This window comes from Triturus cristatus, chromosome 8 (genome assembly GCF_964204655.1).
Source record: "Triturus cristatus chromosome 8, aTriCri1.1, whole genome shotgun sequence".
NCBI classification, from domain to species: domain Eukaryota; kingdom Metazoa; phylum Chordata; class Amphibia; order Caudata; family Salamandridae; genus Triturus; species Triturus cristatus.
In genome coordinates this window covers 819,668,874-819,695,942 of record NC_140591.1, presented here as the reverse complement: position 1 = coordinate 819,695,942, position 27,069 = coordinate 819,668,874, and the positions used below count along the sequence as shown (strand labels likewise).

At 44.8% G+C, this 27,069-nt stretch overlaps 1 protein-coding gene across 1 annotated transcript in view; it reads left to right on the top strand.

Moving 5' to 3' along the window:
• The first annotated feature begins 97 nt into the window (after positions 1-97).
• Positions 98-27,069, top strand: part of FGF14 (fibroblast growth factor 14) — a 1,410,348-nt gene continuing 1,383,376 nt past the window's right edge. Inside the window, exon 1 of the mRNA XM_085622269.1 lies at positions 98-1,204. Within this exon, the coding sequence (XP_085478395.1) occupies positions 997-1,204 (208 nt within the window). The 5' untranslated portion in view covers positions 98-996. The remainder of the gene's footprint in view (positions 1,205-27,069) is intronic.

Below are 27,069 nucleotides of genomic sequence, written 5' to 3'. Positions count from 1 at the left end.
GAACCGCACAGACAGGGGGAGGGGAGGGAACGGGAAAGACTGCAGCGCTGACACTGCCCTCGCCGGGCCGGCTCAGGCATCTCACCCGCCGCACGTCACAGGCGAGCCTCGGCTTCCCAGGCAGCCAACCTGCAGCCCCCGCCCCGCGCCCCCCGGTGCATCCCCGCCCGAGAGGCAGAGCCGGGCTCGGCGGTTAGCAGCAGCATCAGCACCAGCGAGCTAAGCATCAGAGAGCGGAGGAGGAAGAGGAGGCAGGCGGAGGCTACTCACCGCTGCCAGAGCCCAATGCACCCCGGCGGCCGCGGCACCAGGAGCAGGGAGAGAGTCCGAGGACAGGCACGGGAGCCCCCCTCCCCGAGCAGCGCCCACCGCAGGCAGCACCCTAGAACCGCGGCAGTGCTATCACACCCCTGCTGCCGGCACTAATGCTGCAAGCCCCTCACGTTCCACACTCACAGCAGCCCGGGCCCACAGGGGTTCGCGAGGTTATCTGGCTCCCGCCTGTATTATTTCGCCTATTGTACCTGTTTCCTCACCCAGGGAGGCGTCCACACACACCACGGTCTCCCTCTAAGATGCGTCGCCCCCTTCCTTTTCATGTCCTCCCTCATCCCCTCTGAACCTCCCAGGGAATCCAAGTGTGGCAGCAAATGTTGTGGTCTTCACCTTGGGGTCTTGTTTTGCTCCTTCTGGCCTTTGGTTAGTTTTCGATCTCCTCTCCTTCTGGGAATCCGCACTTTTACACTTTGTGGCTACATTTTTTTCCATTTTGGGATGCTTTCTTGGTGAAGGAAGATTCGCACCGCTGTTGGCTGAAACTGCCAGCGTTGAGCTAAAAAAACAAAGGCATAACACCACAACGCTGGATGGGAAAATAAAAGACAAAAGTGGGGCTCTGAGCTTGAGAAGTCTCTGAAAGGGTAACAGTCAGGCGAGAAGGTGGAGAAAAAACGAGACACACAAGTGAGCAGGCATAGGAAACACAAACCGTTTTCTATGGTGAAGCTGGTGCCCCTGTTCAGGACCACTGATCTCAAGCCATTATTATGCAACCACAAGGATTTCTTCTTCCTCAGGGTGTCTAGGCTGTTGGGTTGCTTTTCGCCCAAATCAATGTGGTTTCTTTGGAACATTTTCAGCAAAGGAACGCATATGCTGCAGTGTCTTTGTGGCAAGAGTCTTAAGAAAAATAAGAACCCAAGTGGTAAGCGAAATGCATGCAAAGCACGTCACTGCCTTTGTACATGTTTACTGAGGGGCTCTGGGGTGCCCTGGACCCGTGGTCGAAGCGAGGGCGGGGGTGCAGAGGGTGGGCCTACGGGCCAGGCTGCTGCACACTTGTCTCGGCTAGCGAAGGTTGAGGCGTGTGTGCTGAGAGTCAAAACAAATGTATGCCCCGGGGACAGCCAGGATTTCTAGAAATCAGAAAACTTTGCATGCCGTTTGGAAAAAAAAATGTCAACGATGCGTTTGAATGTCCAATAGAAATCACTTCAAGGCCATTTTAGACGAGCCCTTCCCGTGCCCGTGGCACAGATATTCTGCACCAGTTTGTGATTAAGTTGCAAAAAATGCTCCCCTTTTGTGATTAGGTGTCTTGTCGTTAAACACAGATTGCATCTCTGTTTTTTAAATGTGTAACCTTGTGGCTGGCGTTGGTGTCTCGTGACTAGCGGCGGAGTTATCGACAAGATGTTCTGTTACAGTGAGGTGGTCTGTTTGGAAATCAAATGAGGAAGACAGCGTGAAAAGCCTGTGGAATTTTTGAGAGAATTGTGTTCCTCTGATGCCGGTAGATGTGTGCCGGTGAGCATGCAGTGGCTGCGCTGCTTTGCTGCGATGCGGCTGAAACAGGAAGGTTCCTTTGGGGGCTGTGCGCGGGGGGAGAGGGGGAGGCCGGATGGCACCTGTGACATCAAATGACGGATGCTGGGAGTGGAGCACATGTCCACGCTGGTCTTGGCATGATAAGTGGGTCGGCGTGCTTTGGGCGAGCGGTGAGCCCAGGGTTTGGGTGGGGGGCTGGTGCCCCTGCTTCCAGCGCCGGCAGTGTGCTTCTGCAGTGCAGCTGCCCCCTTGGTTTATGGCTGGGCCTCCCCTCGCGAGCACGCCTCTGCAGCTGATCCAGGCTTGATGTGTGTGGTGGGGGGTTTGGTGCTCCGGGGTGACCCTCGGTCAGGCCAGACACAGGCAGTGCACAGGATCCCCCCCTCCCGACGCTGGCACTGCAGTGAAGTAGATCATAGTTGCCTGTGTCTCTTTGACAGGCACCCCCCCCCCCCCCCCCCCGCCGTCACTGCGGCCACTGGCCGTTGTATTTCGTTGTGTACTCGTACCCTGAGGGGGGTTCATGCTCTCTCACCTTTACCTCAAAATAAATCTCGGCCAGCCAAACATCGACGTCCTCTCATGTGCCTGACGGTTCTGCAGCAAGCGAGAGAGAGTTACTCAGAATACCAAGGAGGAAGGCAGGCAGGCTGCTGGAGGGGACGCTGTGTGTTGACAGGCGCGGGGCCATTATGCGTGGCATGCGCGGCACATGTTGCCTGTTGATGCGCGGCGAGGAATCCATACACATGCACATACTGCGCTGTTGACATCACACTCCCGGGTACCGCAGTGAGCCGGGGCTGCTCGGCGGACCCGGGGCTGGCTGTGGGGGCTTCCCTTTCTCACCCTAGCGGGGGGGGGGGGGGGGGGGCAGAGAGGGCCTCGGGTCCTCCTCACTTCCCTCGCGGTGGAAGATCAGTGTAAACATTGAGCCTTTGGGGCATGTATGAGAGCGCGCAGCGACAGGCCTGGAAGCACGGATCCCCGCGGGAACCCCAGGGTTGCTGCCTTCTTTGTATAGAGAGATGCAACATTACGAATCAGCCCCCAACGTGCATTCATTTTACATCTGTTTAGCCCCAGGACACCTTGGTATCAGAGCGCTTCATACATGTGAATCACACACAGCACATATTACGTTACACTACATTGTGTCTGCTGGTGGATTCAAATAAAAACACTGTTTTTTCAAACAAAACATGCCATGCATGCAGCTCATATTTTCAACAATATGCCAGAGTCTCTGTTTGCAGTGTTTCCAGAGCTGTGGGCGCCCATCCCCCATTGTGTACCCAGAATGCTGCATGGCCACCAGAGAAGGGTCGCGGTTGATGAACGAATGTGCCCTAAACGTGTTATCCCTTCAGTTTGTGCAGGCGTCCCCTCTCATTTAGCATTTCATTTGTTAATCAGACCCGTTTATTACCACACTTGCTGTTTCATGTGTAACTGCACCGCCACCCCCGCCAACAATAGAGGGTGACTCACACATTTCAGCGTGGTATAAACCAAGATGTCAAGCAAGTGACAGATGCCAATGCTCGCCATCTGTATTACATATTTTAGGGGCTTGGTGTATTTCACGTGACGTGGAAGGCGGGTGGCCACCCGGCCCACTTGTGCCAGTACCACCCGTGTCTGTTGCAGTGTTTTCAGGAGCCCAGTGCAGAAGGTCCTCCCATGCACACTGGTCACTGGGAGACATTGACGCGGACGAGGTCAGAATCCAAGTTAACCCCTCACAAATCAAAACAACCCCCATCGACTTGTCAGGAACTTGACGTCAACTGCAAACAAGAACGCGTCATCTGAATAGGTTTGATTTGTTTTGAAGCCTCGAGGATGTGTCCTGGTGGTATCCTGGTGACAATTTTTAGTATTCTGGTCAATAATCAAGCCATTTTCAAAATAAAAAATATAACTGACAATTTTGCTTGTATTTGACGCTTTTTTATTTGAACTTGGCGCAGGAAAGCACACGTATTTGTTGCTTATAATAATTTTAAAAAAGTGTATTAACTGTGGCAAGCAGTGAACAGCATTGGCGCTTCCGAGCCCAGCCGTCCGGAGGTTTCCGGGAACACCCCCCAGGCTTCTCCTCCTGTCAGGCCAGGTCAGGCTGGGCTGCTTCCCGCCACCCTCACATTCTCTCTATGCAGCGCGTGCAGCCTGCAGGTTTGCCACGCGCCCGGCATGGTGTCTGCGGTGACGTTACCAGCAGAGTAGCTGCTTCATTTTTGCACGTGCCTCAGCAGTAACTGTTGAACATCAGAGATGCTGTACGTGGGAAATGCTGGATGTCCCCAGTAATCACAACGCATGGCAAACGTCAGAAACTCAAAATAGAGCTTGCTTCTGTTATTCACACTGATTTCAAACTCCGAAATGGTACCCAGGTTTACTCCCTGAACAAAATAGGCCTCTGCGAGAACTGCAAGAGGATATCTGGGGATTAAATAGCTTGACTTTTTATTTTTAAGTGAATCAGTTCCTGCTGGAGGGGCTTCATGTGATTGGGGGGGGGGGGGGGGGCTAGCTCTGGCCAAAAGAAGCATTGTACTGATAACAGTGCTTTGTTTTAAGATGAAAAAAATGAGCGGCTGTAAGCCCCTCTGTAATGGGCCATCACTAACATCTTTTGCTATTTATAAACTAGCCGGGAGCAGGTGTTAAAGGGGTAGGGACTCCAAATATTCTTCAACCCCCCCAGCCCCACGTCTAATAGTCACACTGTGGATACTTCTACCTGTTAGTAAGGCCTGCCTGACCAGAATAGTATGTTTGGCAAGCATGTATATGATTGCATTTTTAAAACAGTAACAGAACGTAAGCTGAAGCAATAGTTTTTATCATAGACTAGATATTTGTCGACCTCTTGAGTCCAAGGTGGGTGAAGCAATGAGTTTTTGAGGGAGACCCTGGTTGAAGTGAATGAAGGTCAGCATGAGCTTAGAACAACAAGGAACACTAGCAGTATGGTTGACCCAGTTGAAAACTATGGGCAGCATGTGCTTTGCATTGAAGGCAAAGACGAGGCCAATCAGACACCCGCCAAAATATATGAGGAGAGAGAAATGAAAGCATGAAGGGCTTTAGGTGGGCTGAGTCCTTCCAGGTCTCATATCCATTAGTAATTAAAATGAAAATTGAAACAAGTCCTTATCGAGCCCTATATTGATGTCCTTAACTTTCTTGGCAAAAACAGTATTCAATTGCTAAACTATGACTTAAGAAAACTTAAGGTAATTCCTGTAAACTACATAGTTCCTGTTTAAATTTCACGTTTTACCTAATCTTGCGTTCCCAAAGAGTGTTAGCGATTTTCAGGCTATTGTGTTTCTTTTTTTGTGTGTAGCACATTATACTTGTATGGTCCATACTTTGAGCTGAGTCGCCTCCACGTGTTTATAAAGGGCCATGTATGAGAGCGCTGCCACTGAGGCTAAAGGCAGTGCCAGTTTCTCACAGTGCCTGTCTGTCAGTCAAAAAGATGTTTAAAATACATAGTCATCCAATCCCAAGCTTATTTTTAGAGTTCACAGTGCAATGGTCACGTGTTTCGGTTGCAATTGTGATTCAGTGCAATTGTAAACAGTTGTCAAAATACTGACAATGCGAAAGTAAAAGAAAATGCTTTGCTTACAGCTGAGTGGTGCGTTGAGTGTTTGAGCAGTGGTGAAGTGAAGGAGATGTGAGGAAATGCATTCAAGACAAAGTTAAAAAGAGGGTGCTGAAAGGAAAGAGATGAGGTGGAAGATATGCAGACATGGAGTTACTGACACACTCTGGAGACTGCTACCCTACCACGGGCATCAGTCATGTTTAATTCACAGACTCACAATTGCAGAATTGAAACATTTTCAATACCATTGATTTGCAAAAATATCATTGTTGTTACCCATTTATCTTGAACAGTGAGAAAGCCAATAGTCCTGGCTAGTTTTGGGTGCATGTCTGTTGTTGTGTGATAAATCTGAATGTGATAGCAGTAAACTCAGAGGCGAGCCAAAATGCCGGTCAGTTGGCACACAATGATAATTACAGAAATGTAGTTTATGTGTTTAAGACACACCCTTAGTTACAGAGGCCACACACTTTTTAGAGACCCTCCGCTGTTTTATCCCAGTTAAATCCTTGGAGCAATGTAAATCATTGAAACCACTGCTACATAAGGTTACATAATCTGGGGATGCTCTGGAATGTAAACATGTAAACATAATGAAATGACAGGTCAGTCAATGTCAGGAATTTAGGATTTAAGGTAAACACCAACTCTTCAGAGCCAGAAGCAGGTTCCTTTATTACTGTTGTGTTTTTACTACTTTATTACTTTTAGATGGACACCTGAAGTAGGATTTCAGAGGCAAACCGTAGGGTCTCTACAAATGGCAGAATATTTTCTTGTCTCTGTCACAATTAGCATCATGATTTGTAACAAGTGCTTGAAATGGAGTAATAGAAGTGCAGGTACTCTGTACCAGAGTACCTGCTTGTTTCTGAGAAGTGCCGGTACTCTTCAATTAAAGGTATAGCACTTTTCTTGAGAAGTGCCAGTACTCTCCCTCTCAAACTAAAAAAGTGCCGGTACTCCGTACCGGACAGTATCGGCCCATTTAAAGCACTGCGTTTAACAAACTATAGAAACATGAAAAAGGACAGCCTGTTGGAGAAGAATCTTCAGTGCGATGATGATGAAAATAAATGTAGCACAGTAGCATATGTATTTTAGAGCAACTGTACTAATAAATGCTGATTGACACATTTATTACCACAGTGCAAAGGTCAAACTCCAGTTAATCGACACACTAGAGAGAAATTGATATGAGTAAAACAAATGTGTTATGTTATCCCGCATTCTTTTTCCCCGCAGGGAATAACAACGCGTTACAACGACCGCGTTGTGATTCCGCATAATATTACTCTGCAATTCGGAACAACGACTTGCTGAGGGGGGCGCTGGATGTTTGAATAGTATAATTTACTATTCCAACTCCAGTCTGTGCGGACAATAGAGAAGGTGTTGGATTTTAAATCCAACACCTCCCCCCCTCCGCAAGTCGTTGTTCCGATTTGCGGAGTAATGGTATGCGGAATCACAACTCGGTCGTTGTAACAACCGTGTTGTGATTCCCTGCGGGGAAAAAGATTCGTGGTAAACGTTGTTTACTGAGTAAAACTGCTTACTGTCTCACAGATTGCATGTTACAATTATTTTAGACAGAGAACAAACTCTTAATAGGCAGGAAGCCTCTTCAATGTGATTTTACCTTATTGACAGATGGAGCACATAAGATCCATGTTTTTGTTAAATATCTTTAAAAAGAAAACAAATACTCCTGAAAAATGGCATGGCATAAACCATATGCGCAGATGTGCAGTGTGTAATATGATTTTTATTTCCATTATTGTAGGAGAGGAGGGGCATCGTGGCCCACCCAAGGCTTCACCTCTTGTGAACTCTCAACAATGGAAATAAATAGCATATTACATACACTCTGTGCATCTACTACATATGAATACAAGCACATTTATTTCATACCCATACTAGTTTCTTCATCCCAGCCTCATCCCTCTGAAGTGGCTGGTTCAGCAAGTGTAGTGATACCCAGGTCTCGGGTTCTGAGGGTCCCATAGCAGCTCAGTTTCGCCTGTCTTTTACTATCCTGCAGCAGAGCAGGGGGTGAGATGTCATTCTACTTGCTTGTATTAGGGACCCGAACACCCTTGTTATGCAATTGGTATTGAGTTCTAGGGCTCCCCCCTCTGTAGGTAAACTACCTCAGTAATCCCATGAGCCATTGCATATGGCTCATGTTGATGACTTTTCATCATTCGGGTTATCTTCAGTGCTGAAATATGTAATCCAGTGCATCGTGTGCATTGATTAGACTTAGATTGTATCTCATTGATCTAATCAGCCAAGAACACTGGTGGGTCACATTCCAATCAAATCATTTAAATTGACTTTATGAAATAAAGCCTCAGGCCATAACTTGGATACAACCATACACGACGGCATTAGGACAATTGCGGTGAAGGGAGATTTTAACAATATCCATCTACCAAACATGTGGGTGGTTTGGGGGAGTTGAAACCTCTGACAGAAGTAAGTATGAGATTCAGGTTTAATGCTAGGCAAGAATTGAACATAATCTATGTTGCCCTTATCCGATTACTGAGTGACTGGTAAATGTAAATTGTAAATGTAAATTGATACTTGTATAGCGCACTACTCACCCGCAAGGGTCTCAAGGCGCTTGTACAAATACCGCTGTGGAACCCATCCTGGCTTTCCCTGTGAGGCGTCCACTTCTGGGCACCCCCAAGGTGGAGGCCAGGCATCCTTAGCGTTGTGGGGGCCGTTGTGGAGATTAAGCAAGCTATTGCCCAGAGTTGCAGAGTGGGACTCCATGATTGGAATAGGCACCAAGGCGAGAATTATCAGGTCCGTGGAATTTTTGAGCCCAAGACCCGCCGACGCGGGGAATTGAACCCTGGTCCCGGGCTAGACCTCTGCATCAGGGTCTGCCGCTCTAATCATTGAGCCACACTTCTCCACTGGTAAGAAACTATTGCTTCTAACCATGTTGTTGCTCCTATGTATCCTGTAAATTGCATTAGCAATTTTTTTTCTGAACTGATGCTATGTTTTCATAGCCATGATACAATGAGAAGAACCCCATATATGTTGATTCTTTCAGGAATCCCTCAATTTGCCATCTTCTCCTTTTGAAGATGTTTCACCTGCTCCTAGAGAGGATTCAGCTAACACTACGATAAACAAAAATATAGGAGTTATGGACTGGAAACAATGAATAGATGAACATCTAATCCATTCTGTATCTTAACGTAATATAAGCCTACATGCACTCTAACTGCACATTCCATTGCAAGCTACCGCTCATCCAATCTCCAAGACTACACTTATGTCTGGAAATGATCTGATTCCACCTGCCTAATCCATTCTCCCATCCTCCTCTCATACAGCACTACCCTCACTGGCACCTCACTTGCATTTCCCTTGAGCTACTTCTGGAAAATCTAGTAGAGGTGGGTATAAGTCGCAGTGTTTCACTGTGGAATTCTGCAGTTACATGAAAACTCTGCAAGATTCCGCAAACAGGCGTAAATCAGCACATCGCGCTGCATGCAGTGATTTATTAGCACCAGGAACTTGTTCCGTCCTGCAAAACAGCATTAACAGCACCATATGGTGTATCAGAGGGCGCTGCTTCTTTGCTGCAGCTCGAGTAGATTTTCTACTTGAGCGGCAGCTTTCTCACTGTGATCAGTCACAACTGTCCACATTGGAATAATCTCGCCGGATGCTCTCCTAGTGCCCGTAAATTGGGCTTGGAGATGCTAATTCTCCCTCATGCTGTCCAACTTACTGTCGGGGAGCTGCACACAAGAAAAAACTCCACCATGCGGCGGTTGGCGGAGTACGGATGGAACTCCGCATTGCAAGCGTAACGAGGAGTGACGCATTAAAAGCATAACGCGCAGTGGCTAAAAGTCTGCAAACTCAGCCGGCGGAGTGGAATTTATCAACCACCCCTAATATCTAGGTGGTTACTGTTGACTGACAACCTAACAGTAGCAATTACTTTTTTTTATAAGCCATGGGAAGCATGTTGTCTCGTCAGACCTTCATTGTAGTGATGACATGTTTGTGAGTATAACTGTAGAGTTGGAAGGGAATCACTAGTCAGCTTGTATGTTATCATCTCATCAGGTTGCTAATAAAGCTGTGCCTTAAGATGGACCTTACTAATGACTGTATTTCCTCTGAACAAGTGGGGCAAGTTTGTGAATGGGTATTAGCTGATGGGACTCCAGGGCTGCACCAAACCAGGATCTCAGAATATCCAACGAATTTGTAAATGACCACCATCAATGTCAAATGTGACGTAAAGATATCTCCATGTCATTCATTTGGATATCATGAACCCCAACTGTATTTTGCCCTTAATGCTTGTAAGCAAGAGATCACAAGTGAATGCCTAAAAGCTTCATGGCCCTATAACTGTTTCAGCCCCTGTCACGTTATATGTTGCGGAAATTTGGTAATGTGCTCCGACAGTCATTTTTCGTCTAGCAAGGTCCATGAGAAACCACCTCTAAGCTCTCACACATAATTCTGAAGTTCTTTGGTAGAGGATTGCCACCCTTTCATTTCCAAGTGCTGTTCCAAATCTCTTCACCTGACAATCTTGATTTTGCATATCTTCTAAATCCTCCATCAGCTGAGATCAAGCCCTAACTCATCGTTGTTGCAGGCATTCCCTCAGATGCTTTCGGAAAGACAAGACTTGCAGGAGGCCGTCATTCTTTCTGATGCTTTGCTCTTGGTACACGTGACCTGAAGCATTTAGCATTCCGTAGTTTGTGTCTACTAGGAGGTCTCTGGATTTCCGCATTATTCTTGGTCAACAGCACTAGTATCACAGATGATATACATGCTCCAAAGCACAAAGTTGGGAAACAAGACATAGTAATGAAGGCTTCACAACACTGGCTGACAACAAAGAGCTGTGCAACATGGCCGCCCTAAAAATGAGTCTGATCCATTGGTTCTCATTTTCAGAAAGTGTCGCAGAGCCTCTATCTTCACTTGGTCTGCAGGGGCGATGGGTTTCACTTGGCGACACATGTTCCTTTTCTCTGTAAAATAACATAATGGAATTGTGCAGTCAGCGCTTCACAAATTGCATTTTCAATCAATTAGATACATTTGTCCAAATCTCCATGAGGTAAGTCAATGAGGAATAATGATGCTTCAAGGCACATCACTCTATTTCTTCAACGAGCTTGCGTAATGCACTTAAGGTGCGGTCTGGATACCTGGGTGAAGGGGAAGGGGAGAGTGAAGCAGATACATTAACTAGTATAGAATGTAATTCATTACTAAAGAGTTTACTTTAACCTCGCTATTTCTGAAGCTCTCATCTGCTAGGGAGCAAATAGTGTTCAGACCCTCTGTGGTCTATTTGTTCATTTCACTGGAAAAAAGACTAGTTTCTAAAACTATAAATTATGATTTATTTCCTCCAAAATCATACATTTTTTGGGCCGTACCATTCATTTCTACAAAGTTCCTGTAATTGTTCATTGATTATTGCAATTTTGAGACAAACTATAAAATCTATGCCTTTTTCATTTGGGTGTTACTTAGTTACTTAGATACATGTAGAAATGGCACGTCTACTCTAAACATTTATAAGTCCCTCTAAATTTACTACAGTCTTGTCGTAAATCAAGGTTGCATTGTATACTCATTGTCTTTCTAACTTTCCAAGTTAAACACCTCATTTTCCCTCCCCTCAAAAATTGTGTAAGAGCAGTATACTCACACACATTTAGAACATATTGAAGCCACCATTTAGAGAAGGTTAGAAGTGCAACAAATGTTGTTAAATATGCAACTGGCGGCTTACCCCCCATTTATTATGAATTGCATATTCAGGGGAATGCAGTCTTCCCACATGAACAGTTTGGGTATAACTGCACCACATCATAGGAAAACCATGCCCTTTAGCACTAGACAAAAGGTAGCGTTAATTTTGCAACTTTCGAATGCGGAAAACCAAGAATATTATTCCCCATTTAACCCCTTCAGTGCCCATGACGAGCTGGACTCGTCATGGGCCGCGGTGGCGCTGTGCCCATGACGAGTCCAGCTCGTCATAGACCCCGCCCGCTAATGCAACGGCCGGCACTGGGCGGGGAAAGGGGCGGGCACTGAAGGGGTTAAAGCTACATTTGGGGTAATACCGCAAACACTGGGCTCAGTAGCACACTTACCAGTTCTTCACATTACCACACATTTTCCATTAGTTCTTTAGTGAGCCATGCACCCTACTCTCTGCACAGCCGCGATCTGTGCAGGTAACAGCGGTGGGGCGGTGGGGCCAGTTAAGGGGATTTTTCGAGGGACGATCCGAAGGGAAAATCAATTATTTATTTAATTTTCACTCTGCATAATCCCTCGAAATCCCCCCTTACCTGGCCACTCCGCCTTTACCTGCAGGGACCACGGCTGTCTCTGCAGGAGAAAGCTTTGTGAATTAGCCATAATGAATGTTAACAGCACAAGGGCATCTCTAGCAGGGCTGGACTGGGAACCAAAACCTGTCCTGGTAAAGTGCTCGGCCGCCCCCCCCAACCCTCCTAGGGGGGGGGTTGGGGGTGCCGCCGAGCTCTTTGCCAGGGCCGGTTTCCAGCCGATTTTGTTACAGGGCCGATTTTGTAGCTATGCTGCAAAAACGGCCCTGTAACAAAAACGGCCCCAGGGGCCCAAAACCGGCCCCCACCCGTGCGGCGCACCAGGGGATTGCCCGGTGCCCATTACGGCCAGTCCGGCCCTGATCTCTAGGAGTGACCTGTCGATCCCAATGGGGCAGATAACCATCGTTACTAGCCCCATCAGGATTACAAGAGCCACAAAACCACCACAGATGACGATTGAGATTTATAAAGCGCACGCATACTCCAAGGAGTGTCCCGGCAATGAATGTAGGCAACTTGCCACAGTGCTAAGCGTCAAATCATGCTTGTTGGAAGAGCCATGTTTTTAATTCCTTCTTAAGCCACAAGGCTGGGGGTTTTAAAGTGGACTTTTATCTGCCACTCTCTTTGCCTGAAACTCCAGCTGCCAATGGAGGAAAACATTTAGGAATTAATACACAATAGCAATTTCCACTAGACCCGTTATTCCGCTAAACTTTGTGATCAGCGGTAATGTGTGCAGAATTGCCGATGCCAATAGTATCGCTTGTTCCACAGGACGAAAATACCTGTCTGGATACTAGCCCGCCTGTAATGGGTGCCGGAACGGATTATCAGCCATTACATTTCAAATTTCGAGTTTTTTCCCCTCAATCTGACTATGTAGTAAAAAGCCCAGTGGTGGTTACATTATTGCAATTTACAAGTCAGCACACACTTTAGCTGGTCCTGCCTGTATAACCCCCCTTCTTGACTTGAAGGCATTTCAGTGAAGATTTACGAGTTACATTATACAAGAGAAAAACCTCGCTTTCCTAGATTGTTCCACACTGTGAGTAAATATGCGATAGAAACCTTTGTGGCTTGTATATAGCAATTTCCTTCATCCTTTTGTGAATGACAACGGGTGTAATTATTTCTTTGGGTGCATGGTGAAAAGGAGCAATCTATTAGTTTTTGTGAACAGGAGACTGCCTGTTCGAATCCGGCGTACTTGGGTAGGAAGCCTTGAATATGATGATTTCGAAGTGAAATAGGTTTAGGTAACCGCAAAATCAAGCCCTGTTGCTGCTCACAGTTTGTAGATTTTTTTTTTTTTTGCAGCTGCGAATTTTCCATTGCAAAAAGCCTTGCTGAAATGTGATGAGGGTTTCTTGACTTTCCAAGAAGGATTTTATTTGAAAGTAAATATTTGTGGATGATTAAATGCTCTTTAAAGTAGATGACTATTGATTACCTCTCAAGAACAATGGGGTTGGGGAGGTGGAAATTGGAAGTACTACAGGGGTTGATGAATGTTAGAAGATTTTGAAAACGTTCAACAAATTTGGCCCTGGTTTAAAGCTGCTGTTACTGTAGGAGCCACTACCAATGTGAACAAAAAAAAAATTACACTTGGTTCCAAAGGACCAATTCAGGTGTGTTATAATTGAAGTAGGGCTTTCTATATGTTGAAGGATTGCTGAACAGCTAAGGAGTCTTTTGAAGAAGTCTTTCAAAGGAGCAAAGTGGTGGTTGTAAGTGCTTTAGGATGGCCTAAAGAAATATGTCATCATTTCAAACAAATAGTCAATTAGGGTTTGCATGTTAAGGAGCAGTCTGGTTTCTCAGGAAACAGATGGCGATTGAACTGTTGATAGTAGGGAAAAGAAGAAGAAATCAAAATAGTGCATGTGCACGTGGATTCAGGAGGTGCTTGGTGTGGAACTACCAGGCCTGAAACATGCAGTGATTTGTGACTGTGCAATGTTTCACTGTTGACTGAGTAGTTTTGCACTGGCATTTGCACTCACTGACTAGTGGAAAATGACATTTGCTCTCACCATAAATTACATGTTGCACTGTTTGTTGAATGCAAATGCTGGTGCAAAATTGCCCGGTCACCAGTGTGAAATTGCTTACTTACTGGGGCAAACCGGATAATTCTTCAGTGGCGGTTCCCCTGCTATGGCGGAGAAGCGTCGCCCCACTGTTTTTGAGCAGTGCAAAGTTAAGGAAATATAAAATGATCATTACTTTGAGTTAATATCATTTTATGTTTCCTTTGCGGGCGGGCTGGTTGGCAGGCTGCTCTGCTCTCAGCGCAGGGCAGAAGAGGAGTGGTTTGCCTACTCCTAAGTGCGCAATGACTGTTTGGTCGGCATTTTCGGGCCGCCTAAAACAGTCATGCGCACTTTCCCTGTTCTCTATGCAGGCTGCATTACAGCCTGTGTGGAGAACATGCCCAGGCCCCCATTCCCTGGTTGAGCGCCGAACCAGGACTACTGTGTCAGCTGTTTGTTTCTGGCCTTAGTTTTAGGCAGACCATCAGGTAACACTTTTTAGACGAAATCATAACATTCCATGCTGGCATTTTTGGAGTTAATTCCCACTTTTTGAAAGTCTTAATACTTCATCATTTATTTATGAAAAATGATCACAAACCATAGAAATATACTGACAATCTACCTGTAATCCATGCAAGATCACATTTACTCTTCAGTATGTAGGATTTGAAATGGCCCTGGTAAACTGAACTTCACAGAACATTTTGTGGATCCAGTGAAAGACTGTGCAAATCCCATTTAGGAATTCTTAACCTTTCTTGAGATGTCACTCACTCTCTTTTGAAATGCAGTTGCTAGATTTTGCGTTAAAGTAATCGCTATGAGACGCTGGCAATCACTTCAATGGGGGGGTTCTCATGTGTGTATGGAGGCGTACCTCTGTGGAAAATATCAAATCCTATTAGTTTATATGCATACCCCTACAACAGAAGAGTATAGGCCTGGAGTGATAAACTCAATGTCTGATACCCTTGAGGTGGTGGACTTTTCGTACACCTCAATGTAGGTCGTTGGCAGTGGCATGCGGGCCCAGAAACCCTCTAAGTCACCTGCCCCTCTTCCGCACTATGGCTAGGTTTGCACATGAAAAAATGTGTTAAATTACATGGGGAAGCCCGGTAATCGGGCCAAACTGGCTGTAGCGGGGATCAGATGTTTCTCGAGGAGTCTGGAAGGATGGAGGCCAGTTGTGTAGAGGTGGGAGCTGGTTTTGTTCATGGGGGCCGGTTTTGCAGAGGTGCTCCAATATCAGCCGCTAGTAATGAAAACAGCCAGCAGTGCTTCACACTTGCCCTCCATTGCCCCACCCTAGGAAGTGGGGCGGGGCTGGTCTGACAGAATCGCCAGGGCTGCTTTGGGTTCCCAGACCAGTCCTGTCGTTAATGCTCAGTCTCTGGGTCTACTACATATACATTTACAAACTGATTCTGTCTGGGAACTAATTTGGTTTGATGAAAACAAATTGGTTCACCGACAACATCGCTTCGTAAACATATAGGTATGCATATGCTGTCCAGATGTGTGCATGCACATTACCCATAAGCCCTTAGAAGCCAGAGTTAGAGAATGCATGCAGTACACAGGGCACTGTATGTTCATTACCATGTGGCGTGTGCTTAAGACTGGTGCCATTTTCTTCCGAATAGTATTCCTCAAACCGGTGCACAGCACACAACGTCTGGTGCGACCTTGCACACTTACAGTATACTGAACTTTAGCTACTTTTTAACAACACTCTCTTTATGATCGTGAAATATTTTTATTGTAATCTGTGTGATTATTACAATAAACATGATTGACTACTACTACTGTGAACTGGCAGTCATACACCAAAAAGCTGTATCCAGAATGATTCATGTATAATGCAGAAGCCACTGAGCCTTGTGTACTTATGGCGACAAGAAAATGGAAAGTAGGTCTTTCATCTGTATTGTGATTGCTTTTTCTCAATAAAGGTGTAACTCTGATGGCTCCATTTTAGGCTTCCTGGTAATGATGGCGTCTTTGTACATACTGTTTTACAATATTAGTAGTTGTAACGTTGCAGCCAACTACAGTAAAGTGAATTTATGCTTCTAGTGGAACTAATCAGTTTATCTTACAGAAGGCTAGCAAGAAAAAAATACATGAAATACAAATTATGATTGGCAGATGAAATAGCAGAATGAACGATATATGCGATTAAAGTACCCAGTGAATTTAATAGACTATATTATATGTGGGATAAGATACCTTGAGCCGTAGATTATAAGGATATTGCAATCCACTGAGGAGTTCCATGATCCTATAGAGAAAATAGGCTGTAGGCGAACTCCTTTATAAGGTTATGGAAAACTGAGGTGATTTTCAATATTCTTTTAACATATGAAAGACAGTATTTTACTCCTTATAATACATAGTCATACCGTCACAACTCTCAAAAACTGTTTAAATCATGAATGAGTTCCTGTTTTATATAATAAAAACAGTATACATGTAGACGTGTGTAATAAAAGCAAAATCTGTAGTTCTAAATTAAACACACCATAAAGCAGTCACAAATGTGCTGTAAAAGTATTCTAGTCAATTTAATGTAAGTTATAGTATAGAAAATGCTGTAGATCAGAATGTGTAGAACATGTAGAGAGAATCAATCTTTCCAGTAGTGACCCATAGTGTGAAAAACGAAAATTGTTGTCTTTAGTATTCCCTTTGAGCTAATCACTTTTCATTGGAAAAAAAGAGATTAGATGCATGAAAGCCAGTTTTCATCTTACTTGTTTAAACTGCAGATGTACTTAGACTCTGTAACCAGTAGTGGCCCGTGCAGTGGGGTGGGTGGGGGTAGGGGGGTAAGTGACAAATGACGGAATAGAGAAAATAAACAAATAAATAAATAAATAAAGCCACTTACCTAGCGCTCACTGCATCACTGTTTGTCCTCCCCTTCCCCCTGTTCTCCTATTCCCTTCTTTTTTGCCTGATTTTAACAAAGTCGTCTTGCAGAATGCCTTTTCTGATGTGGAATGCCCTTTCGTGCTCCACTTACGAACCCATCAACCAATGGTACAACCTCTCAGGGCCTCATTTACAAGGCCATTGCATCGCCGGTGCGTCACTTTTTTTGACACATCGGTGGCGCAGTGTGCCTGTCTATATTTACAAGGCCATGTAAAGTCACCCTGCGTGACTTTTCAGGGCCTTGTAAATAAGGGCCCCTTTCATGCATTACTCTGCGTGAAAGGAGCGTTCCATGGCTGTTGCTGTGGGTGCTTCCGTGCAACATCCATGGAACCTGACACATCCCCAGATTTACAAAGTGTTGTAAAGCTGGGAATGCGTCTGGATCCTACGTCTCCCTAGAGGAGGCATAGGAGTGGCGCAATGAGGAGAAATACTTATATTTCCCCCTGTTTTTTCCTCTTTCTTTGAGTGCTGCAATTTACAGCATGCACATAAAACGAGGAAAATGCCATTAATGAAAGGGACACCTTTGTGCGCAAGCACAATCATCCTTGCAATGCAGGCACCCTTGCAACATGATGCCGATTGTTCGCCACCACAGAGGAAACCACACGGATGTGCCATTTTGCATTCCTTTGCTTTCAAAATGACACAGCTGGCACAGCAAAATGGCTGATGGTGCGGCGCCATTTTTTTGTAAATGTATTGGTGTCTTTGCTTGTTGACAATTCAATAGCTTCATGGGTTCCATTCATTATTTAATTACAGTGGTTTGAGCTCTGAGCTGGAAGGTAAAATGAATGCAGCAGTTGTGCACACACAAAAATATGATGGGCTCATTGTGTTCAAATGAATAGAAAATCCTGTTTTAGCATTGCAATTGTGAACCAAGCATGTGTTTACTCTTGACGACCATGTTTCCCTGACATGCAGGCATGCTAATATTTTGATACGGTTCGTATGTGTTCCTGGTACTGACTAGTGGGTGGCAAGATGCCCGCCGGGTAATTTTAACGCAGTTATATTTAGTTATTTTAGATTATATGTTAACTCTGTGGGTCAGAATGTGCAATACATGTCTTTGGCTAAGGTGTGTCAATTAAAAGGCGACAAGTGACGTATTCTATTTGCTGGGTTTCTATTGGTTTACTGTGTTGCCATGTGTTCTTTATGCAGCCATCCTTGTGTCTCTACTACTGTGTCTCTGGTGCCACTAACTACTTCCTCTCTCCATGACCTCAAATAAGCCCTAAAATTGCAATCCCTCAATTGAGAGCTGAGGGGAAAAACAACCTGCTCAGTCCGCCATCTGAATGACCGCTCCAATCCTCTCACCAATCTTCACCGGCCAGAGGGAAACATCGTTAACATCGCAATCAGTACACCGCGATGCTGTTACATCGTGGTCGTTACAACGAACGCGATGTAACCACGCAATGCCATTACAACGTAAATCTTTACATCGACTTGCGCTAGATGGCGTGCTAACATTACAAATAGTGTAGTTTACTATCCCAACACCTTCCCTACTGTTAAGTGGACTGGAGTTTGAATAGTAAATTACGCTTTTCTAATGTTAGCACGCCATCTAGCGCAAGTCGATGTAAAGACTTGCGTTGTAATGGCATAGCGTGGTAACATCGCAGTCGTTGTAACAATTGCGATGGAACTGCACGCGTTGTAATGACTCGCATTGTTACGTCATATATCCCCGGCCAGATGATCATAATCACTTAAAAGTGGATATCTTAGCAAATATATGTGATATTTTTATGCAATATACTGGCGTCCCACTTCGCCCTCCCAACCATCTTATGCCCTCACAGTCTTTGTTAAGCCACCCTATGGGTGTTTTTTGAAGGCATGAGCTGCACCTCTATTAGAAAGACTCCCAAAACAGTTTCTAGGTCCGCTTGAAATTTGCTATCATGTTTGTGCCTTCTTGAAAGCTACCATTCCGGTTAGAAAAACTGTGATAGGCTAATTGCCCTGAGGCCCCTCTATTGTTTTACACTTCTCGAGCATATTTACTTGTTATAAGCATGTTGGACAATTTAAAATGACCAACACGAGCTGCTATGCTTTAAAGGAGATTAACTGTCTGTTTTAGTTTACGTTCAGAAAGATATATGTGCTGGACCGACTTTCAATAGTTGGGGTAAAGTAGAGATGCCTCTTTCAATTACCGCGACAAAAGGGAGTACATAGCTGACCCTTTTTTGAGGTTTTTGTTTCACTTTTTTCTGGCCCCGACAGGATATGATATGAGTATTTTGGCACCTCGAATTCCTGAATATGAACTGCATCGTTGTTCGCCGTTTTGAACCTGTCATCTGCTGTATCATGGAGTTTTTAATAGCATTTTTCTTTTCAACCATTTTAATCGACTGCTTAATAGTTTTAACTCATAAGTGTTGTGATTGATTTGTATTGAATTTTTAATGTACTTTTATGGCCTCATCAGACCGAATAAAAATTTGAAAATTGAATTGAAATTGACTCCCAAATTTAGAATAAATAAAACAAATCATGAAATGGTCTAGATTCGATCAGCTAAAGTTGGGTGATGTCACTGTGCAGGTGAAATGGCTGCACCTCTGTCAAGAGGCGGCCAGTACTGACATGTATAGTTGCGTACCTTATTTGATTAAAATCCGAATTGAGTTGAATGTGTCTGAAATTGACAATGGAAGCACAACCCAAGCTATCATTACGGTTTGTCCTTTGGTTTTACAGTTGGCTGTTCTCGGTTGGAGGGCTACATGCTTGGTGACAATTATCTGGAGATTTTTTTTTTACTGTAATTAAATTTTGTTTATTTAAAACCTTCCATTCGTTAGCAAAATAGCCAGCGTTCAGTTATGCATTGTCAAACTACACAAGGTGCGTTATAAGCAATACCAACACCAGGTAAAACCACAGAGAGAAAAGGAGCAAGTTAATACAACTAATGTATATCAAAGAACTGTTAACTAAGTAAAAAAACTTTCAAAGAGAGACAATATCACTTCAATAATATTTACTTACGCACAGATGCGAATGTCGAAATGACGGTTGAATTAGACATCATGTATTGTAGTTGAATTCATTGCCCAGCACTGCACACACAACTCAGGTACTGTAGTTAACCTAAGGGGCTCATTTATGACCCCCTGCGTCACTTTTGCGCCACCGATGCGTCACTTTTTGTGACGCACCAGTGGCGTAAAACATGCGCCATGTCGCGCCATATTTACGAAGTGACGCATCTAGGAAGATGCGTCACTTCGTAAACCCCTGCGCTACATTATACCTGCGCCAGGTATAATGTATGCAGGGTGGGCGTACCCCCGCAAGAAAGGGTCGTAGGAGTGGCGCAGTGAAATCTATGAGATTTCGCTGCGCCACTACTAGGACGCCAATGCGTCAAAACCTTACGCCTGCCTCATGGCAGGCGTAAGGGTGACGCAGGCCCTTTCACATGGGGCTTGCCTCGTGTGAAAGGAACATTGCTGGAGTTGCATCATGCTTCCGACACAACTCCAGCAATGCGCCACTTTTTGCGCCGACAGATACGTCAGTTATACTGACGTATCTGTCCTTCCTTGCGACATGATGCGTCATATTATAAATATGACGCATCATTGGTGTCGCAAGGAGGGCGCACTGAGAAGTGACGCATCGCTGCTTTCACGCAGCGATGCGTGACTTCTCATAAATGAGGCCCTAAGACTTTAAATTATAGGTTTTCAGCTATGGCTACATATGCTTTGTCTAAAAGCCAAGTGGTGATATGCGGCTTGTTTGAGATTTTGCAATATCTAAAATATATGTTTTGACAATTTGTAAGCTTCGTAGTAGCCGCACTTGTTTACCCTAGCTGTGGGCATTTTGTGGTACGATTGAAGCGCATTTATTTTGCCACGCCACTGTTTAGGTTTAAGCTTAACCCCTTCGCCGCGGCAGGAATTCCGCCGCGGCGCTGGGGAGGGTTTGGGGGCAGCGCGGTGGCGCTGTGCTCGTGACGGAACCGCTCCGTCACGAGCCACGGTTGAGCTGTGCTCATGACGGAGTAGTTCCGTCACGTGTCCGCCCGCTGCGCTAATCGCCCGCACAGGCGGGGAATTAGCGCAGCGTGGGCGGAGCAGCGGCCAACGGACGCAGCATGACGGAACCACTCCGTCATGAGCACAGCGCAACCATGGCTCATGACGGAGTGGTTCCGTCATGAGCAGGGAAGGGGTTAACTTGGTGTTAACTTCCTTCCACCATCTTGATAATACTGGACATTGATGGAACATATGAAGAGAATGTGCATGTAGGTTGTTGCTTATTAAACATATCCCAGCTCTTAAATGTTTTCCCTCATGTGGAGTGTCCAATAGATTGAGCATTTTCAGTTGATCCAGCACTGAGTTTGCACCCATTTTTTGTGTCTACCAAGTATGTAGACCTTTCCTCATCCGTGAAGTTACAGCTTAGAGAAACTTCCAGTTTTTTGTATCCAGGGAATGTAAATTGCAGCCGCGGTCGGTAGTAGGAGTAACTGCAGGGTGGTGACGTGGGGAGGGGGAGGGGGAGGGGCAGGGTGGGGGGTAGTAAACTATGGATTACGGAGGTTTACAGGTAAGTTAACATATAAATTAATAAAACGAATTTCGTTGCATGCACTGCATCTCCAAATACGATGCGTTGCGTTTTATTAATTTATATGTTAACTTACCTGTAAACCTCCGTAATCCATAGTTTACTACCCCCCACCCTGCCCCTCCTCCTCCCCACGTCACCGCCCTGCAGTTACTCCTACTACCGACCGCGGCTGGTAAATTGTCCTTTATCGGTAGCTTGTGTGTTGTTGTGTATATTCTCTTGATGTTCTTCCATGTTTTCTAGTTTTTTTATGGCTTTTTATGTGTTCTTCTCACTCAGTACTTCCAGCAAGGTAACCATGCTCGGGTACACACACAAAGTGCTGCTAAAAAGGCCTGGGAAGAGATCAGCAACACACACAATGCTGAGGAGCGTTGTGTTTCAGTTGTCAGTAAGACTCTAGAACAAGACTAGCACATTGAACACTCGACAAATGCACGGTTGGTATTTGCGAGAATATTCCGGGCTGAGTGTGTGCTCGTAGGGCTTAGAAACACTGGGCCTCATTTACAAGGAATTAACGCAGCTCAGTGCCGCAAGCCATTTGGCACAGGGATGCGTCATATCTACAATGATTTGATGGATCCCTTTGCTTTCCCCTGCGCTAGCGCACAATTTGCTGCCATGCGCTGACGCAGGCACCCATGCACAATAGAGCAAGGGTGCCTGCGTTGAGGGGAATGTTTGTTTATGTGCAGGAAGGTGTCCATTCCTGCACATAAAAAATCTGAAATGGTGTTTTGAAACTTCTATGTGCACACATAGAAGTTGAATTTTTTTTATTTTTTCATTGATTGTTTATGTGCAGGAAGGAACACCTTCCTGCACATAAACAATCACAAGAGATGATTTACTTGTTCTATGTGTGTTGCAGAATGCAGCGCCTCCCTACGCCTCACCTGGGGAGGCATAACATTCTGACGCATTTCCAGGTTACGATTTCTTGTAAATCTGGGAATGTGGCAGAGGCCATCGGTGTTGCGTGTGAACACCCACAGCAACACCCATGGCACGCCCCTTTCAAGCAAAGGTTTGCATGTAAAGAGAACCTATTTATGAGGACACAAAAGCCACGCAGGGTGGCTTCACGTGTCCTTGTAAATATGGGGCAGCAGGTTGTGCCACCAGTGCATCACAAAACGTGACGCACCAGCGGTGCAAGGGGCTTGTAAATAAGCCCCACCGTATACTGGAGTAGTCTGGCTGCATGTGTTCATTTAACAGGTCTTAAACCACGGGCAGTCATAAAGGTGCATATTTATACACTGTCAATTTTCATCAGAGATATGTGCATCTCTGGGGACAGAAACACTGCACTTTGCATTATGTTCCTGTAAAAGCATACTTAACAAGGGCTTTATTTGCTTTTGAAATCCCAATCGCAAAAAAGGCCATTCGTTTGCACAAATGGTGCTACCTTGGTTACAGGCTCCAAAGCTGGTAAGATGGCTTGGTAAATTCTACATTTGCTGGTGACCTCTGCCATTAGCTAGCTGATGAAAAATTTCAAATTTTAGTGGGCCAGACTGCCTTCCTTCCTCTGAATTTGATACATTGAGTACTATTCAACTTGGTAATTGTTGCACTTTCTACTTGCAGCACTGGGAAATAGCGTGATTGCAGCTGCCAGGGTGTTATGAAAAATGTGTTTTTTCAGCAAACTTAGCTTGTACCATGGCAAAACAAACTGCGTTTGCATTCTAAGGACCGGAAGAAAAAAATATGATATCTGCTCCTAAAATTTGAAAAGGCAGACTAAACCTGTAGGAACACCTATTTCCTTCATTTCTCATTGCATAAGTGGCAAAGTTAGTGAAAGTGCTTTTGTTTCTTTCCGTATTTTGTAAGTGGCAAAGATAGTGCAAAATGGATTTATGTCAATTTCTGCACCTGCAGTAAATTTTAAAAATATGGCTCTAATATCGCTCTTTTGTCCACATAGGTAGTCTTTTTTGTCACAATGAGTGTCTTGGTGTTAAAAACAGCTTTAGAGTGAGTCCTCTTGTCTCTAGCACTACTTAATAAAGGCTAGACAGAGTTTGGCCAGATCACATTTGCACCATTGGCAGAATATTGTGTACTGTGGGTGGGAAATTATGCAACAGTCTTGAACTGACTTGGAGCATATAATAATACTTTGGGGCTGATTACGATGACGGTCGGACCAGCTTCTGCGGCAATCAGTCCGACCGCCAGATAACGATGCATGCTTCGTGTACTCTGAACAACCACTGAAATACTGCAGACTCCAACAGTTTTTCTCCGGCCACCGAGATGGCGGTTGGACACAAACTGCATCCATTGAGCTGTACAGGGATCTCCAATTGCTCTCCAGATTACAATGTGGGTTTCCAAAGACCCGACCATGGCTGTCCAACCAGATGCCTTGAGTCATCAGAAATAAAGGATTTGGGATGCATACTCATCCCAATCCGCTTCTCTCTAGTAGTCACCACCATGGAGCCTTTCCTCCAGGTCCCCTCTAAACCTCAGAAGCTGAACCCCCATGACAACGATCCTGTGGGTGCCAGAGCCAGGTAAGTCCTTCTGCGGTATGTATCCCTATTGACTGGACTGTGCACATTCTTCCACAATCCAGAATTAGGGTACAGGGTGCACAAGGCATTCCCCAGTTATGTTATGCAAATGTCTGTGAGTTTTGTACACATTTGCAGCAACATATTCAGGGATATGTGCGCTGCCTAACTGCAACTGCTGCGGTAGTAGTGGTTGCATCATAATACATGACATGAGGGGGAAGCTTCCTGGCCTCAGCTGTCAGAAAGGACTCGCAAAGACTCCGGTCAGACGGACGGTCCAACCGGCATCATATGGAGGCCCCCTTGTTCTCAATAAGCAGGTCATGCAAATTGATTTATTTGCACTCATCATCAATGCAAATGTAGTTTTTTTGCACTGTTTGTCAATGCAATAAAATGTTTTGCACTGATTGTTAATGCAAACCCCACTGCAAACTTTCCCACTGCTTGTGCAATATTGCCTAAACTATTGCGCATTTTCCCGCAATCAGTGTAGTTGATGCTACCTGGTCCCTGATTGATGGTGGAACATAGGACCGGCTCCCATTACCAACTGTAGGTTAAGGATGCTCTCAAGATCTCTTTTGTTGGGATGAAATGAGCGATAAACAAATGATCTTGACAACATCAGGACAGAGTGCTAAATTTGGCTAAAGTGGTCAGCAGAGTACAGGTCCCAGAGGATACCTAAATCCATACCGCATTAAACTTTAAGTAGTTTTGAAGGGTCCGTGTCAGCATTGCATTGAATATTAGAACCTGAACATTATCCAAGTGATACACTTTTGACTGAAACTCTTGAAACATGAGTGGTAACCGGCACCAAATTACAGCACTATGAACTGTCATCCGCGATCAGTGTTTTTCGACTCCGTCTGAATGGAAATGAAGCCTAAAGCACCCATGTTTGTGACACAAAGCGTAGCGCTTCACAGTTAAATTGGTTAAAAAATTGGACAGTGTGATGTGTCACTGTGCATCTGTGCACGTCTCATCAAATCCTGATGTTTCCGGCTCATCAGAAGGATGATCTGCTCACGGAAGGATTACAGAACATCTAATAATCGCATTTACTGTGCACAAATAAAAAAGTTAAAAAACAGAACAGACCTGGGTAATCTGTGTGTGTATTTATCTAATTTAAAACTAGAATTCAAATATGCATGTTGAATCATCTGGATAATTCTAAGGTGTAATCCTTCATAAAGACCGCAAAGTCACACTGAGAGCTTGCTGAGCTTTCATTGAACCAAAACAAGTAAATATATCAATGTTACAGATATCAATATGATCCTCTGGGGCATCAGAAGGCCCTCCCTAAAATATGAGGGATTGTGTAAGGGAGAGTGTGGGCTATTTTTTTATAATGTTAAGTAGATGTAGGGAACGTAAAGAAAGAGCAGAGAAATGTTGACTTGCTTACCCACGTAGTAGACAAATGCTTTTACCATGACTGTATGGCAAATGTTGGGGAATGTACTCCGCAAGGGATGTATCAACACTGAGGTATAAAGTATTTAGTAGGTGTGGTAAATATCTTATATTCTGAGTTTTCCTCTAAAAAATGAAGAATCACATGTGGAAATTGGAGTTTTCTACAACAAATTTTGCAGGTATTAGATTTTTTTTGCTCAATAAATTTCCTTCTGGAATTCACTGTTTTGTGAATTTGTGAAGGTGTGGTAATTACTGTGGTACATTTCCTGCACAAACCACAGTTTTCAGGGAGATGGTAAATGAATGGCTCACCCATAATCAGGGCGTTTGTGCCAAGTGGATGTGGGGCTTAACGGTTATTGCTTGACATAAGTGTTGCTGCTATATAGGCTGTAAATTTAGGGCCACTAGAATGCTCAATCATACTGTTGTAGATTCAAGTAGGAGCAGTTTACATTGTGGCTCAATCGTTTTGCCCACCCTTGGTATAGCATGTGAGCATCCTTGGTCATGTGAAATGGTTAAAAGAGTAGCAGGCTTTAAAAAGCAGGTTCTCAGGTCGTGCATTACGAGTAGGACTCCCGGTTTTATGGTATTTCATTTTTAAACATTTGCGTCTGTATTTATCCATATTTATTTTCTGGCCCTATTATTGGTATTTATCCATACTTATTTTGTGCTTAGAGAATGGTGTATTTCCACATTTATTTAACTGGTAAACATGCACTCATACTTTAACGCCTGTTGCATTTTAACCCCTTCCCCACTCATGACGGAACCACTCCGTCATGAGCCACGGTCGCCGTGTGCTCATGGCGGAGTGGTTACTTAATGCTGCGGCCGTTGGCGGCCGCGCCGCCCACGCGGCGCTAATTCCCCGCCTGTGCGGGCGATTAGCGCAGTGGGCGGAGTCATGACGGAACCACTCCGTCATGAGCACAGCTCAACCGCGGCTCATGACGGAGTGGTTCCGTCATGAGCACCGCGCCACCGCGCTGCCCCCAAACCCCTCCAGCGCTGCGGCGGAATTCCCACCGCAGCGAAAGGGTTAAGTAATTAAGCAGCCAAATATAACAAAATACTACACCCACATGTAAATATTAGCATAATCTAAAAATATATGTTAACATATGCCTGCATTCAAGGGAATCTCACCCTGTTTTGAACTCTCCATGAAGTCTATCTTCTCAGCTGTTGGCCTCGAATTCATGAGGAACAGCGTGGAGATTAACGCACAAGAAGCACAACTTTCTGTATTTTTCTGCTTTTAAAAATAAATACAAACAAGAAATACATTTTTTTCTATCTCTATCTGTAAAAGGAAGTAAAAATGGAAAACTGTGATCCTTAATAACAGTAGCGGTCCGTGGAGGGAGTTCGGTGGGGCAGTGAGGCGGGGCGGGGGAGAAATGTAAACACCGGAATATGGATAAACAGAGGTAAGTAAACATTTAAATAAATAAAATGAATTCCTTTGCGCGCGCTGCATCGCAAAATGCGATGCAGCGCGCGCAACTAAATTTGTTTTATTTATTTAAATGTGTACTTACATCCGTTCATCCATATATCGGTGTTTATATTTCCCCGCCCTGCCCCTCCCCCGCCCCACCTCACTGCCCCACCGAACTCCCTCCACG